The sequence below is a fragment of the Mustela nigripes genome, chromosome 12 (genome assembly GCF_022355385.1).
Source record: "Mustela nigripes isolate SB6536 chromosome 12, MUSNIG.SB6536, whole genome shotgun sequence".
Lineage (NCBI taxonomy): Eukaryota > Metazoa > Chordata > Mammalia > Carnivora > Mustelidae > Mustela > Mustela nigripes.
In genome coordinates, this window is record NC_081568.1 from 146,670,685 (window position 1) to 146,686,607 (window position 15,923).

The window sequence follows — 15,923 nt, forward strand, 5'->3', positions numbered from 1 at the left end:
GAGCCAGCTGAGCTCCCCTTTTTCTTTCTTTTTTATTCCCAACTGGGGTGCAGATTCCAACCCTCTGCCAGTTTTAAGAGTATCACTTCTCCCAAGGAGGAAGGACAGGGAAACGAGAAGAGTTGAGGCGCGCCCTGCCCTTCCATTGGGTTTTACAAGAAAACCTGCCTGGACTCCTTGATGCCATGTTAACCCTTAAGGCTCCAACGTGCCGGGTCATTCTCCCGCACTGGAGGCACCAGGGCTCCCAGGTGAGCCGAGAGAAGGGACCCGTAGGGAGCAAATGCCCTCCAGAAACTGCTGGTCTGCGATTTTTACTTAATCTATATGCATCCTAATATGCATTTAAATTTTTTCCACCTTTCAAGTTGTTTTGCACAGTTAAAACTTTATATAAACAATATGATATAGTGAAAGTACTTCTCTGGGAAAAAATGCTTTTTGCTCAAATAAGGCTTTCGGAGTCAATCCAGGTTAATATAAATATACTGCCGTATATGCCGTATATATATATATATACACACACATATATGTATAATATTTTGAGTAGACTTGTTACAAAGAGTACTTTTGTAATTTATAAAACTCCTATTGAGATTTGTTTTAGATATATGTGTGTGTATACATAAAGAACTTTCCTGAATGATATAAGAAGAGTCTGGAAAAAAATGACAGGACACATCTGTGCTTGGATAACATGACTTAACATTTTAAAAGATATCAATAATCCTTAAATTTTACAGAATTATAACCCTAGGATGGCGGTGGTGCCAGAAGGGATGAGCTAACTGATGGGAAGAACCAGGCGTCTACAACTGTCTTGTGTGTAAAGGAGAAATTAGTGTGTGTGAAAAAGCAGGGCTTCACAAATCAGTGTCAGACGACCAGATACATTTGACTGGTAAGACTGGCTGGCTGGTCAGGAGGAAATTACATGAAAACTGTGCATGACTGCACATCCTAAGATAAAGTTCAGATAATTCAAAGTGGAGTGTTTTGATCTGGATGGCGGAGGGAATGAGGCTGGAGCTGATAAAAACAAGGGGAGAGGTTCCTTGGCCAAACCACCCCATGCAGAGAATGACCCATGGGAATATTTCTTGGGTTCTACCAATTCTACATAACTGGTAGCACTCCAGGCACTGAAAACAGAAGTTACATATGATACGTACCGACAGCATTAGGGCTTAATTCTCTCAGAAAAACCTTGCTCAGAAAGGCTAGAACACAAGTAACAAATAGCGAAGGACAGCCACCACACATCTAAAAAGCGACTTCTACCCCTACTGCACAAGGCGCCCTCGGTCACTAAGGAAAGATGATTCTACCAATACACAAATCCAGAAATACCTCAAAGAAGCCAGACAGAAAACATACAAGTTTCCAGTAAACATGACACTGCCCCCCCTCTCACTAGCAGCGCTGTAAATGAAAACGGACAAATAAGCAGTAAGGAGACATCGCCCTCAGGGGACAAGAAGGTCAAAATGGTGCAGGTCAACAAGAACGTGCTGAAACCAACACTGGGGGAGTTTTGAAGCTGGCGGCACATTTCTGGAAGACAGTCTGACCCAAGCAGATAAATCCATGGGAGGGCGAAGGTACAGTACAGAGGTTTTAACTCCAGGCTTTTATATATATATAAATATATGTACACACACACACACACACACACACACACACATATATATATATATATATATAAATGTTATTCATGTTATTTATAAAATTATGAATAACATGAATATCCATTCCTAGGGGCTTGTTTTAAGGATTTTTCTATGGGCCTGCCAATAAGGGAGGTAAGCAAGCACATAATGAGTAAAATACCTTATAAGCAATAGGATATATATAAATGGGGCCACCAATGAAGCCGCGCCAGGTTTCTGTGAGGGGGGCTCAGACCAAGGGACTTCCCAGCGGGTTCTTTCCTGGGAATGACCTCCTGCGAGCCTTAAGGCTCCTGGCTGGCGTTTGGAAAAGTCAGCCCTGAATCTCATTGTTTCTTCTCTGTCGGAAACCATATATGTTATGACTTGCAATCGATTTCAAAGTCAGGTTGAAGGTAATATTGAAGACTCAGATGTTTGGGTTTTTTTTTTTTTATTATTGTTTATGAGATATTGGAGAGCTTTTCTGTGATGATCAGATTTGCAGGGTCCTGTTGGTAAGGGGAAAGTCTGGAGCTAAGGGAGCCACTGAGGAGGACCAGTTAGAAGATGCGGGGCCGGAAAAGGCAAAGTGTCTGCCGGAATGGAAAAGACAAGAAAAAATTCAAGAAGTATTCCTAGAACATTAATGAACAAAAGTGAATGACCAATTTGGGTGGCGGGTGGGTGACGGAGAAAGGATGAACAGGTAGACTTTGAATCAAAAGCCTTATTAAAAAGAGCTAGAAACTGCTGTATGAAGATCTTCAACTGTGATCTTGATCAACATAGCCCGAAAAGTTCTGTCATGTTCAACCACTTCCATTCACCAGTAGCAACAACTGCTTCCGTCAGTACCCGCCCTTCCACTAGTCACCTCCCCGGAGGCTTTTTACTTCTATCTTCTAGTAGGTTCACCTCCCTAAATTCCCTCAACTAATGACCTGTGGCCTTCTTCAGCATGACCTCCCATTTCTAAATTCCCAGTCTCTGAGCTGCCTCTCACTAAATTTCTACTTGAACCTTGGAAGAAGGGAAGCCACCCAACTTTCTGTGCATTTCACCAGGACCACAGGCTGGGGTGGGGGGGGATTTCCATATCAGTACCTGTCTGACCTTAGTTCCAGGACTTTGGGGGCTCAAGGCTGAGGGGAAGCATGGTAGGGGGTGGGGGGCAGGGCAGATGGCCAGTGGGCGTTGGAGGCAAGGTGGGATACCAGTCTTCAGGCTGGTGGGGTCGAGCAAAGGAACTGCCTGTGGAGGGCTGAGAGGGAAGGGCGTGGTTGTAGGGGTGAGGGAAGCAGGTCATGGGTGGAGGCGGTGTTGGGTAGGAGTAGGGGCAAGCAGGGGACTCGGGCAAGAAACCAGAGAAGGTGGCAGGAGACAGATGGGCCAGTGGCTGGAGGAGTGACCGCTCTTGCTTCCTCTGCTTAGCTCTGCGGTTCTGGAACCAGACCTGAGGGAGGGGGAGAACAGCCGCATCAGAGCCTCTCTCAAGTAGGGACACTCTCCCCGTCAATGACAGAAGCTTCAGGTACTGAACATAAGCCTCTCCCACACTGCAGAGGAAGGAGAGCTCTTCCCAGAGGCACAGCTGAGCTGGGCCTTCTCACCAAACAAGACGCAGACCGTCACCCCCAATCTGCGTCGAGATCTGCTCTACTGTAAATCTGGGAGAGTCCAAGTGTCTGCTTCCCATGAGAAAGAGATAAACCATGACACCAAATGACATTTTCCCCTCCATGGAGAATAGGAAACATCCCAGAGGGTTATTAGAGATTAAGACTTTGGATGAGTTTAACTGTTAGAGACGGGGCTGGATTTCGGGTAGGGTTTGTACCTAAGATTAATACCTCGATGGTTTGGATGGAAGGAGCAGCAGGCTGGCTGGGTTTCAAGGCCATAGTTAGGGACAAGGCTACATGGGCATGCAAACAGCTAAGACTGTATTTCTGCTGGAATTCACATCCAGTTAAGGCTGAGGGTAGGATGCTGAAATTCAAATTAGATCAGGTTAGAGCTTGGGTTCAATTCAAGGGACATTCCGGAAGTAGGTGAGGCGGTGTGGACTGTGGGTCAAGGCTGTGTTCTGGGGAACACTCAGGGGGAAGTTCTAATGTCTAGGAGAATTGAGAGCCCAGCAGTTCCCAGGCACCAGATCTGCATCTCTTCCCAGAAGAGGAGGGGGATCCTGGGACCTCACCTGGATTCTGGCCTCGCTGAGGCCTGTGTCCCGGGCCAGGCCCTCTCGGGCCCAAATGTCGGGGTACTGATTCCTCCCAAAGGCTGCCTCCAGCTGCTCCAGCTGTGCGGGACTGAAGGTGGTGCGGTGGCGGCGTCGGGAGTGTGGGCGACCCCTCTGTCCTCCATGGGGGGACAACCTTGGTCTCCGCACTCCTACACCAGAGAGGCTCCTGTAGGGCCGCGGGCCGGTGTCTGAGGAGGGAGGGGAGACAGAGGTTGTGCGGAGTGGACCCACCTGTTCCCCTCCCCAGTTTCTCCTCAGTGCCCCACTGCTACTGGCACACTCTGCCCTGACCAGAAACCCTTCAGCTCTGAACGCAGCTCAGCCTCGTCCTGGCCTCACCTCGGGTGCCCTGACCTGCGCCCTGCTCTCCGTACACACTGTACAGATAAACTTGCTTCAACCCAGGGCCCTGACCGCCTCCCCTCACTGTATGCCCATGCCCGTGGAACATTCCCGCGCAACAGGCACCCCTCCTGTGCCTTCCACCTCTCTGAGCACATGTACCACCCTCCAGGGTCTCAGCCCATGGGGCTCCTCTTTGCTCTGAGCCACTAACAGACTGTCATGTTTCTAAGACCCTGGGTCCCTGCTCCCCAGGTTCACACTGAGCACACACCCTCTTGAGACGTCTCCCATCCCCATCCTCCCAAGCCCTCTACCTGGGCAGATGCAACATTCCTCCCTCTTGTGCTCAGGCCCACCCTCCCCTCACATGCATTTCATCTTCTCTCCTACCCTGGCCCTGGCCTGGGCCGCCGGGCGGCGGAACCTGAGCTCGTGGGAAAGGCTTGCCTCTCCTCCACACAGGCTCACTAAGCCCCCACACTAATTAGTCTGAGAGCCAGCCGGGGAAGGGAGAACACAGAGCGAAAGGAAACACCTGGAAGGGACACACTGTGAAAAGGAGATGTCTGGAGCTGAGGCACCCATCCCCATGGGGACCAAGAGTGTGGCTCCCACCCAGGGCTCCTGGTCCACCTGGGGGACACACATGCATCGAGCTGCTGGTCACAGGGGATCCCGAGCCCGGGCCCCTCCAGTTGCCCATCTCAGAGGAGGCCGAGCAGCGGGTGACCCAGGGGCTCGGGAGTGAGGTCCCGGATGTCATCACCTCCAACCCCACCCCCAACTGCAGGTGCCAACGACTTGTCCCTCCCCACACTTTCTGAGATGCCCAAGGTTTTAGCATTCTCGGATTGTTTTTTTATCACCTTTCTCGTGGGGAGCCACTGCCCCCACGAGCCTAAGCGTGGAGCACCCCCACCCCCCACTTGCTGCCTCCTCAGGTCCAGCCCGGAGATTCACTCACCGGCCATGGAGGTCAGAGTCCCAGCGGCGACGCCCTGGCTCTGGGGCCAGGGACTGGTGCAAAGTCGCCCCTTCTTTTGCTTACCCTGCTCACTCCTCCCTTCCGCTTCCATGACTAATAACAGAGACCTAAGAGGTCCGGTCCCCCGTGTCCCCGAGTCTCTGCTCCTGGTCAGTCTTTCTCTGGTGTGTCCTCTCTACACCTCCTTCACCCTCTGTATGTACCTCTGGCTCTCTGTGTAGATGTAGGTACAGAGGGATATCTTGGCCTTTCTCACTATCTCTCTTTCTTTCTAATCTTTTTTTCTAACTCCCCCTTCCTTCTCTTAAGTATCATTTCATTCTCTCTGCCTTGCCCGGACTCTGTCTCCGTTTGTGCCTCAACTTCCCGCTGCAGGTCCCCTGTCCCCGCGATACGGTCCTCTCCCTTTGCTCTCAGCTGCCTACTTCCCCAGCTTGCAATCCCACACCGCCTCCTTCTCCCTGAGCCTTGGAGGAGTGACCTGCTCCTCGCCCCTGGGGGCCCGTCCAATCATTGCCTGGCCACCAGGGCCCCTTCGTCTGGGGAGGATCACAAGCCGGATGAGGGAAGGTGCTCAGTTGGAGGGTCCAGGGACTGGGGCCAAGAGCTCGTATTCCCAGAGGACCAAGTTCTTTTGTCCTATTAAATCCCCTCCTGGGAGTAGGCAGGGTAAGAAGCCAATGCATTCCTCCCAAGACCCTTCCTCAGAACCCCACCGCGGGGAGAGGGGGTGTAGATGTGGGCCAGGAGCCGGGCCTGCCTTGGTGACATCCAAGGATCTGTTTCCGGGAATCTAAAAAGCTAAAAGACACCAGTACATTCTGGCCCCTCCTAGATGTTCTGATTCTCAGAATATACTAGACATACCCCCCCACCCCCACTCCCCTGCCACAGCAGGACAACCTGAGCCACAAAATGGGTGTCCTGGAGACCATAGTTCTCAAGTACAGTCTGCTTTCTTCCCCCACATCGCCTCCTCCTTGTTCACTCAGAACCCCTGGGACTCCATGACCTTCTGAGTTCACTGAAATAGAAAACCTTGACCCTGAGGAGCATTGGAATGCCAGGGGCTTCCTGACCCCTTGGACTCATGGACTCTGCAGGAGACTGAGAGTCCCATGACATTCTGACACTCTGATTCTTCAAGGAAACCCTGACACCCACAGTAGTCGGCTTCTTGAGATGACTTAGACTCAGGAAGTCAGGGAGCCATTCTGACACCTGCAGGCCATCCTGACCCTTTCAAGACAACCTGATACCTCAGGATTCTAGGATATTCTAGGACACCCTGAAATCCAGAATGTTCTGCCTCAACTCAAAGATCCCCCTGACCCTGCCATGAGATCCTAACCCCTCAGGACACACTGACCCAATAGAGACACCCTGTGCCTCTTGGAAGGGACAATCTGGATCCCCAGGTCATGCTAATCTTTCACACACATCCTTTAAAAGCACCCTGACAATTTAAGACACCCCCCAAATCCTCTAGGAGCTTTATGTTTCCAACATGGCCCACAATCAGCAGCATCAGCAGCTTGTTAGAAATGCAGAATCTCAGCCGCCCCCCCCCCTTAGTATTATAGAAACAGAATCGGTGTTGTAACAAGACCCTCTAGGAGAAATGGATGTACATTTCTCTTCATCAGCTCAGGCTTCCATAACAAAATATCCAAGGATGGGTGGCTTACACAGTAGACATTTATTTCTCACAGTTCTGGAAGCTGGTAAGTCCAGGGGCCAGGGGCCAGCTGATTCGGTTCCTGGGGAAGACTCTATCCCCTATTGTAGACAGCTGCCTTTTGGGTCTTCATGAGACCCATGGGCTCGTTTCTTAATATATCTCTGTGCCTCAGCTTTATCATCTGGGGATAAGAGAGAGAGAGAGAGAGAGAAGCACCTCTGGCCTCTCTTTTTCTTCACGTCCAGATGCTAACCCCAAGACTGGAGTCCTCGCCTCAGGATCTCATCTCCCTCCAATTGCCTCCCCAAGGCCCCACCTCCAAATGCTGTCACACCCACTTAGGGCTTCAACATAGGAGTAGAGGCAGGGGCGACACGAACATTCAGTCCATAACCACATTCAAGAAGAGAAGAATCGATCCAAGATACCCAGCTTTCTCCTACCCCAGCATACAGTGTGATTTCCTGGAGCAACCCAAGCCCCAGGACATCCTGATGCCCCAAGACCCAGTAACTTGGATCTATAAGCAAACACTGAATTCCAAAACAGCCTGCAACCTCAAGGTACCCTAAGCCTACAGGGAAACTGCCCAGCCATCCAGGACAGACTGATTGATATTACAAAGAAACTCTGACCCACGACCCCTGCTCCCCAAGGACGTTGAGACCCTGACAGTTTGACTTGCCTTTCCAGAATACCCACAATCCCTCAGGGGACTGGGAGCCTTAGGGGCATCTGGTCTTCCAGGGGGCATCCTGACTCCAATTGCCACTCTCGACCATCACGGAGGCCTGACGCCCAGAAGCCTCTCATCCTACAAGAGGGAGAATGGTGTGGAGGGTAGGGGTGTAAGTTCTGAAGCCAAACAGCCCTGGGTTCAAATACCAGCTATACCACTTGCTATGCTATGTGATCCTGGGCTTATTTCTTTTCTTTCTTTCTTAAGATTTTAAAAATTTATTTGAAAGATCACAAGTAGGCAGAGAGGCAGGCGGGGTGGGGGGCAGGTGGGGGAGCAGGTTTCCTGCCAAGCAGAGAGCCCAATGTGGGGCTTGATCGCAGGATCCTGAGATCACAACCCAAGCCGAAGGCAGAGGCTCAATCCTCTGAGCCACCCAGGCGACCCTTGGGCTCGTTTCTTATATATCTCTGTGCCTCAGCTTTATCATCTGGGGATAATAATATAGTTGATTCTCTTTTATTTTATTTTTTATTCATCTGAAAGCGAGGGAGAGAGAGAAAGTAGAAGCAGTGGGGAAGGTCAGAGGGAGAGGGAGAAGTAGACTTCTGGCTTAGCAGGGAGCCTGACACGGGGCTCGATCCCAGGACCCCGAGATCACGACCTGAGCCAAAAGCAGATGGTTAACTGACTGAGCCACCCAGGTGCCCTGATTCTCTTTGAGGTAGCTATGTTCCATAAAGTCACTACAAACACCGAGTCAGTGAATATTGAACCACTGCTCCAAAAAAAGAGGTTCCACAATATTTTCTTTTTTGAAAATTCTTTTATTTGTGAGGGAGAGAGCACGCAGGAGAGAGAGGGAGAGAGAGAAACTCAAGCACACTGCCTTTTGAGCACAGAGCCCAACAAGGGAGCTCGATCCTAGGACCCTGAGGTCAGACCTAAGCCAAAACCAAGAGTCTGATGCTTAACTGACTGCACCACCCAGGCATCCCTGGCCACAACATTATCACCAATCAATATGTGACCTTGTTGTATGTGTTTCTGTTTAAAGATATCTTATTTTAGTACATATAGCTAACTTACCAACATTGACCTTGGGGCCAACAGCACTGTGATTCACGCCTGAACCTGGGTTACTGAGCATATATATTTTCTCCCTAAAGCACATCGCGGCCTTCCTGAACTTAGAATTTGAAGCACTATGCTTAGAAGCCACGTTGAGCAGCAAAATTACCCCCCAAAACACAAAAATGCAAGAAGTGGCGGCACTTGGGAGACTGCAAAAAGACACTTGTTTACAGCATGGAAGTTAAAACAAGAAGGCAGAACAGCTAGAACAGCGGCTTTGTTTGACCTCGGCTGGGAGCCTGGCGACTCGAAGTTTTCACCCCCTGCGCACGCGCACGGCTGCAAATGCCTGCCCAGCTGCCAAAGAGCATTGCGAGTACTGACCTTCTCTGGGTTTTAAATACATTTTAGTGAGTAGGCGACTGCCCAAACACGGAACCCACAGAAAGTGAGGATCACCTGTACCTACCTGATGAAGATGGGGGGACTGAGAGTCAATGAGAGAGAAGCATTTAGGATGTACTTTGAATGTAGGAAACACAGGCAAACGTGCTACTTTATTTCATTTATTAGCATTCTTTTAACTACCACAATCCCTGGGAGACTCTAGCCCTCAGAGTCATTCTGACCTTATCTGATTCCTGAATCCCGAGGGTACACAGTTGAATTCAGTCCCTAGGACACAGGAATCCTCCAATAAGTGTTGACTTGCACACCTCGGAGTGGGCACAATAACCTGAATTCACAATGTTCCTCTACAACCTTCTAGGGCACCCAGAACTTAGACCGCCAACATGTCCAGACTAAAGGCACGGTGAGATTTGGGAAACTCTGACCCTAAAGGAATTCCCTGACCTGAAAAGATCCAGACACTCAAGGGCGTCCTGCCTCCTAGTCCATTCAGAACCCCGGGTTGGCTCTAATTTTGCACAGGGCATGCTGACATTGAAAAACCATGTACTCTCCAATGCCCCCAATGCAGGAGATGAGAGAGAAAGAGGGAGAGAGAGGTAGGGACAGAGGAAGAAAGAAAAAAGTCTTAAATCAGTTACCTAACCTTTATCTTAACAAACTAGACAAATGACTGTCTAGTTGCAAATGAAACCGAAAGTAAGAAGAAAAAAGAACATACAGAGATCAGATTGTTGACAAAGATTTTTTCATGGACAAAGAATGAGTCGGGCTCCTGAACCTTCTCTTAGGCCCATTTGTGTATTTCCTTGTAAATCCCAGTTTTAGCAAGAACCCTTCAAAGTCAGTTTAACCAGAATCTCCCCCGCTAGGTATCTTGTCACCCTCCATCCCTGGTGGGTTCCACATCTTCCAGCATCCCTCAAGTGAGGTCTGCCCATCCTGGTCTGTCTTCAGCAAAGAGTCCTCTTTGGTTGGTCTTAACTAGAAGCCTCCACTATACCTGGTGTCCCTCTTAGCAACTTTCCATCACCTTGCTCCTTGACTAAAAATTCCAACTTGCTCAGGCTATATTCCGAATTAAACCTGGTTCTTATACTTAGGACTCCTTTCCCTATTGCAATAAACCTGAATAAAATCTGTTTTTGACACTTTAACTACTGTCCAATTCGTATTTTCTTTGACAGTTTCAATCAATGAAATAGAAAACAGGTGATAGTGAAAATTAATAAAACTGAAGGCTGGTTCACTAAGAAAATGAAAAACACTAGAATCTCTCGCAAAGCCGATCAGGACAAAGATAAGACAGAAAAGACTAACACAAAGAATGACAGAAGTACATCAGTAGAGATTCTAGAGACATTAAAAGGATGGTAAGAGAATATTATGGACAACTTTATTCCGGTAAAGTTGATAAATCAGATGAAATGGACAATCTTACAAAAGATAATCTATCAAACCTAACTCAACAATAAATAAGCAAAGTAGTCCTATATCTAATTAATAACTGAATTATAGTTTTAAAAAACTTCCCACAAAGAAGATTTCAGGCCCAGATGGCTACACTGATGAAATCTATCAGACTTTTAAGAAATATGTAATAAAACTAGGCACAAGTTCTTTCAGAAAATTGAAAAGATTTGAGTACCTTCCCAATTCATTTTATCAAACATTATAATAACAAATATTCTTTTTCTTTAAAAGATTTTATTTATTTATTTGACAGACAGATCACAAGTAGGCAGAGAGGCAGGCTGGGGTGGGGGTGGAGAAGGCTCCCTGCTGAGCAGAGAGCCCAATGTGGGGCTCAATCTGAGGACCCTGGGATCATGACCTGAGCCAAAGGCAGAGGCTTAACCCACTGAGCCACCCAGATGCCCTGACAGACCAATATTCTTTATGAAAATAGATTCACTGGGGATCCTGGATAAAACAGTATCTCATCATAGTTAAATGGGATAATACATATGACCAAACAGGCTTCACCCCAGGAATGCAGAGTGGGATTAATGTTAGAAACGCAAGCCATTGTAATTCATTGTATTAACAAACTAAAAAAGGAAAACCATCCCAATAGACACAGCTAATGCAACAGACAAAATGCAGCATGCATGCAAAATAGGAACAGAAGATTTCTTTAACTTGATTAAAGTCGCACATGAAAAAACTATAGCCATCATCCCTTTCATGATGTTGAAAGGGAGACTACTTTCCCCTTAAAATTAGGAACAAGGGGGCTCCTGGGTGGCTCAGTAGGTCAACTGTTAACCATCACACTCCTAATTTAGGGTCAGGTCTTGATTTCAGGGTCCTGGGAGCCTGGGAGCCAGCCCCTCATGGGGCTCTGTGCTCATCAAGGAGTCTACTACCCCTCTGTGTCTCTCTCTGCCCTTCCCCCACTCATGCTCTCTGTCGCAAATAAATTTTTTAAAAATTAGTTACAAGGCAGGGTTGTATGTTCTTACCACTTCTACTCAATATTGTACTAGAGGCTCCAGCCAGTATAATGAAACAATAAGAAGAAATAAAAATGTGGTGTAAGTGGATATATATATTTAATCTTCATCCCTAGTTCCTGACACAGGAGCTTCTGAAACCCTTGGGATCTCCCGAGTGAGGGGGAGAGAGGACCATATTTTGTTATGCACAATAAGCCCCTTAAACCATACCTAAATGTATGCTAATGAAATGACTCTCAGTGGGCCCCTAGATAGCTTTCGGATGGGGGTTGGTGACCAGAGGAATCAACGAGGTGACCAGTCAGTTGTAACTTTTAACCCCAGTCCCCCACCTCCAGGGAGGGATGAGTCACTGGAGATTGAGTTAATCACCAAGAGCCCATGATTTAACCAACATGCCTACACAGTGTTCTCTGCTTGAATTCCTAAACTACAGGATTCAGAGTTTCTGAGAGGAGCTGTGTGTTGGGAGGCTGGCACCTCTAGATTCCATGGCATCAGAAGCTCCTATACTCAGGGCCATCCCTGGCTTTGCCCTACGGTGCCTCTCTATTTGGCTATTTATTTGTATCTTTTATAATATCCTTTATAGTAAACCAGTGAGAGTAAGTAAAGTGTGTCCTTGAGTTCTGTGAGCCGTCACAGCAAATTAACCAACCTGAGGAAGGGGTCATTGAAATCTCAATTTGTAGCCAAATTAGAGAGAGTGCGGGTAGCCTAGGGACCCACTACTTGTAACTGGCATCTGAGGTTGGGGCAGTCTTGTAGGATCATACCCTTAACCTCTGGGGTCTATGCTAGGTCAGGATAGTGTTAGAACTGAACTGAATTATGGGACACCCAAGAGGTGTCCCAAGAGAGAACTGGTTGTCAGTTGGCAGAGGGGGAGGGAGAGAAAAAACAAAAAAACCAGACAGGACCCATTTGTTGGTATCAAAAGTGCTGTGAGCAGAAAATAATTTTATTGAAGAGCAACTGGATTAGAAAGAAAGAAGAAAAATGCCTGTGTGTGTGGACGAAACACTCACACAGAGAATTTATGGTGGAATTATAAACAATCTACCAGAACTAATTAGTGATGTTAGTGAAGTTTTAGGATCTAAGGGCAAGTTTTTTAAAAAGTCATACAACCAACAATGAGAAATTCAAATTAAAACCTTAGTACTAGTTACATAAATGCCGATTATGTAACTACATAAATGCTAATTTAGCATAAAATATGAAATATTTAGTGTTTAAAGCTGTCCAAAAATGTGAGCAATCTGTCCACTGAAGACTAAAAATAGCATTCATGAGAGAAATGAAAGAAAACCTTTTAAAATGAAGAAATGCGCTATGCTTTTAGGTCAGGAGACTAAATGCTATTAAGCTATCCATTTTCTTTTTCTTCTTTTTTTTTTGTAGAGAGAGCACCCAGGAGGGTAGGGGGCAAGGGAGAGGGAGAGAGCGAATCCTAAGCAGGTTCCTTACTCCTAGCTCAGCGGCCGATCCCGGGCTCGACCTCACAACCCTGAGATAATGACCTGAGCCAAAATCAAGAGTCTAAGCCTCCACCAAAAGAGCCAACCAGGCACCCCAGGCTGGCAACTTTTGATTGATGAAATTCCATGCAATCTCAATCAAAAGTTCATCAGGTTTTTCCATAGAAACTGGCAAATTGAACAATTTATATAATAATTCAGGGAACCTATCTGGTTGTGGGAAGCTACCAGCTGCAAAGGGAGGCCAAGAACTGTAGGATAGTGGAACCATTCTGTAAGTTGATTGTGGTGATGGTTACACGACTGCACATGACTAACCAGACTCATCAAAGTGTACCCTTCAATGGGGCCTGTTTATTGTTCAAATAGAACTCAAAGCCTGGAAGAGTTAATTTTGGAATAGGGGAAAAATAAAGGCATGAAAATGAAACCAATGAAAAAAATACACAATGATTAATTTCAGGAACATCCAAAACTTGTACAAGGAAAAAAAGTTAATGTAAGTACACCCACCGGGTGTAACAGAGTCAGAATGTTGATAATAAAATACTGACCTGCCTCAAAGTGTAATGTGCCTACATTAGGGGGATTTAAGGAAGAAGAAATGGGACAGTCATCTGTCAGATGGCAAGAAGGTAGGCAAGAGTGCAAATCAAAGGTCAAAAACAGTACTATATACCTGAAACTAATGTAACATCATGCGTAAACTGTACTTCAATAAACAAAATAGCATTAGGGGTGCCTGGGTGGCTCAGCGGGTTAAGGCTCTGCCTTTGGCTCAGGTCATGGTCTCAGGGTCCTGGGATCGAGCCCCGTATCGGGTTCTCTGCTCAGCAGGGAGGCTGCTTCCCCCACCCCCTCGGCCTGCCTCTCTGCCTACTTGTGATCTCTTGTTTGTCAAATAAATAAATAAAAAAGATTATTTTAAAAAGAGAATATATTCTATAAAATCAGTGTTTGGGGCCCCTATCAATAGTTTTTGTGATAGCCTAAAAAGGACCAAATCACAAATATGTGATTGTTTCCTGGGCTGGAAAAAGAATGTGTCATCTCCATTTACAGGGTGGAACTAGATGCCTTTGAAATCAGATTTCCTCATGGTTTAAATAAAATCTCTGCCATATTTTTTTTTAAAGATTTTATTTATTTGACAGAGAGAAATTACAAGTACACTGAGAGGCAGGCAGAGAGAGAGAGAGAAGGAAGCAGGCTCCCTGCTGAGCAGAGAGCCCGATGTGGGACTTGATCCCAGGACCCTGAGATCATGACCTGAGCCGAAGGCAGCGGCTTAACCCACTGAGCCACCCAGGCGCCCGTCTGCCATATTTTTTTATTAACTACTTTATCACATTCTGGGAAATGTATGTTAAAGTCTATCAAGATATTAACTTAATCAATCTTAAAAATTTTCATGAGCCTTTGCCTTATGTAAACTGTTGTTACACTGTTTCATTTGGTGATTCATAAGAGTTTTCCCCTTATTATCATAAGATATCACTTTTTGGGGCACCTGGGTAGCTCAGTCAGTTAAGCGCTCGACTCTTGATTTCAGCTCAGGTAGAGATCTCAGGGTTATGAAATCGAGCCCCAAGTTGGGCTCTGCACTTAGTGTGGGGTCTATTCCATTCCCTCTGTTCCTCCGTCTCTCTCCTCTCTCTTGCACATAAATAAATAGACAAATAAATAATATCTTTTAAAAAAAGATGTTAGTCTTTTATGACTTGTGCTCCTGGTTGACTTAATTACTACCCTATCCATAATTAATAATGTCACCCCGATTCTCTCAATTTTTACCTAAACATCTCTGCCCAACTTCACATTTGTGTCCTTTTTTTCTATTTTTTAAAAGGTGAGTTTTGAAATATACATCTTTTGAAAGTTTTGCTTTGTGTATGACATACAAATGCAAACTTAGAAATACACACCCAAGTTCCGAGAGCCATTAGATACCATTTAGATGACGACATCCACACCTGTCCCCAGAACCCCTACCCAGTCTACAGGCCAGTATCTCTAGGCGATGACTCCAGTTTCCTGCGCTGGGGACATAGTCACTATTAGATCAAAACACAGATTTGAGGCTCTGTTCTAAATAATTACTTTCTCAGTACAAATTAACAAATCAAACTGTATGTTTGAGAGAGGAAAAAGTTCAGGGTCCTGAAATCTTTAGGATTCCAAGCGAGTCAGGGCAGGAGCAAAGTGTATCCAGAACAGAGTTTCTATAGTGTAGGTGGGCCAATTTCACTGACTTCACGATTTTTCTTCAGGTCCGCTTTGGGCAGAGCAAGGGATGAGGTAGATTCTGTGACATAAGACATACTTGAGGTAACTGGGAGTGACAAGTCTGAGCACCAAACTGAGTTCCTCTCACACAGAGACAGTGGTGTCCAGAGAGAAGAGGAACAAAGAGCCGTTGGTATGTATGTCTCTAGCGGAGCTATGGGGAATCTACCCTAGGGACACCCAACCTTAGCAACTATTGCTACCTAGAGCCCCAAGAAAGTCCCAGTCTCCAGGGAACAAAGATCTACTTCTTTGCTCCCAATCCTCCAAGCCAGACCTGGGAGAGCCCCATTGTCTAACTCCAGATGTTCTCCTTCGGTGAGAAAAGGTTCTTCAGTCCTCAGAGCTGAGACCCTGCAATCATCCAGGGTCAATCAAGGAGCCAGTGGTGACAGGGGTCCCATAACCACATCTCCACATCTCACAGCAGAGAAGACCCCGGTAAGAAGGGCAGGGTACCTCCAACAACAGACAGATTCACATGGATGGAAACACACAGACACACAACACACACAGTTGTACTTCTGCAAAAACAGACTGATGACATCCCTCTGCACCTAAGCAAGCGGGAAGGGGACACATGTCTTGGTTTGACCTGTACAACCCTTTCTCTTTTCAGGATGTG

General features: G+C 46.7%; 1 protein-coding gene across 1 annotated transcript in view; it reads right to left on the bottom strand.

Annotated features, from left to right (window-relative positions):
- Positions 1-2,152: 2,152 nt before the first annotated feature.
- The window catches only part of PROP1 (PROP paired-like homeobox 1), a 31,286-nt gene continuing 17,515 nt past the window's right edge, over positions 2,153-15,923 (bottom strand). The window contains exons 3-4 of the mRNA XM_059416398.1: positions 3,853-4,085; positions 2,153-3,105 (exon numbers count right to left, since the gene is read on the bottom strand). Coding sequence (XP_059272381.1) covers positions 2,767-3,105; positions 3,853-4,085 — 572 coding nt within the window. The 3' untranslated portion in view covers positions 2,153-2,766. The remainder of the gene's footprint in view (positions 3,106-3,852; positions 4,086-15,923) is intronic.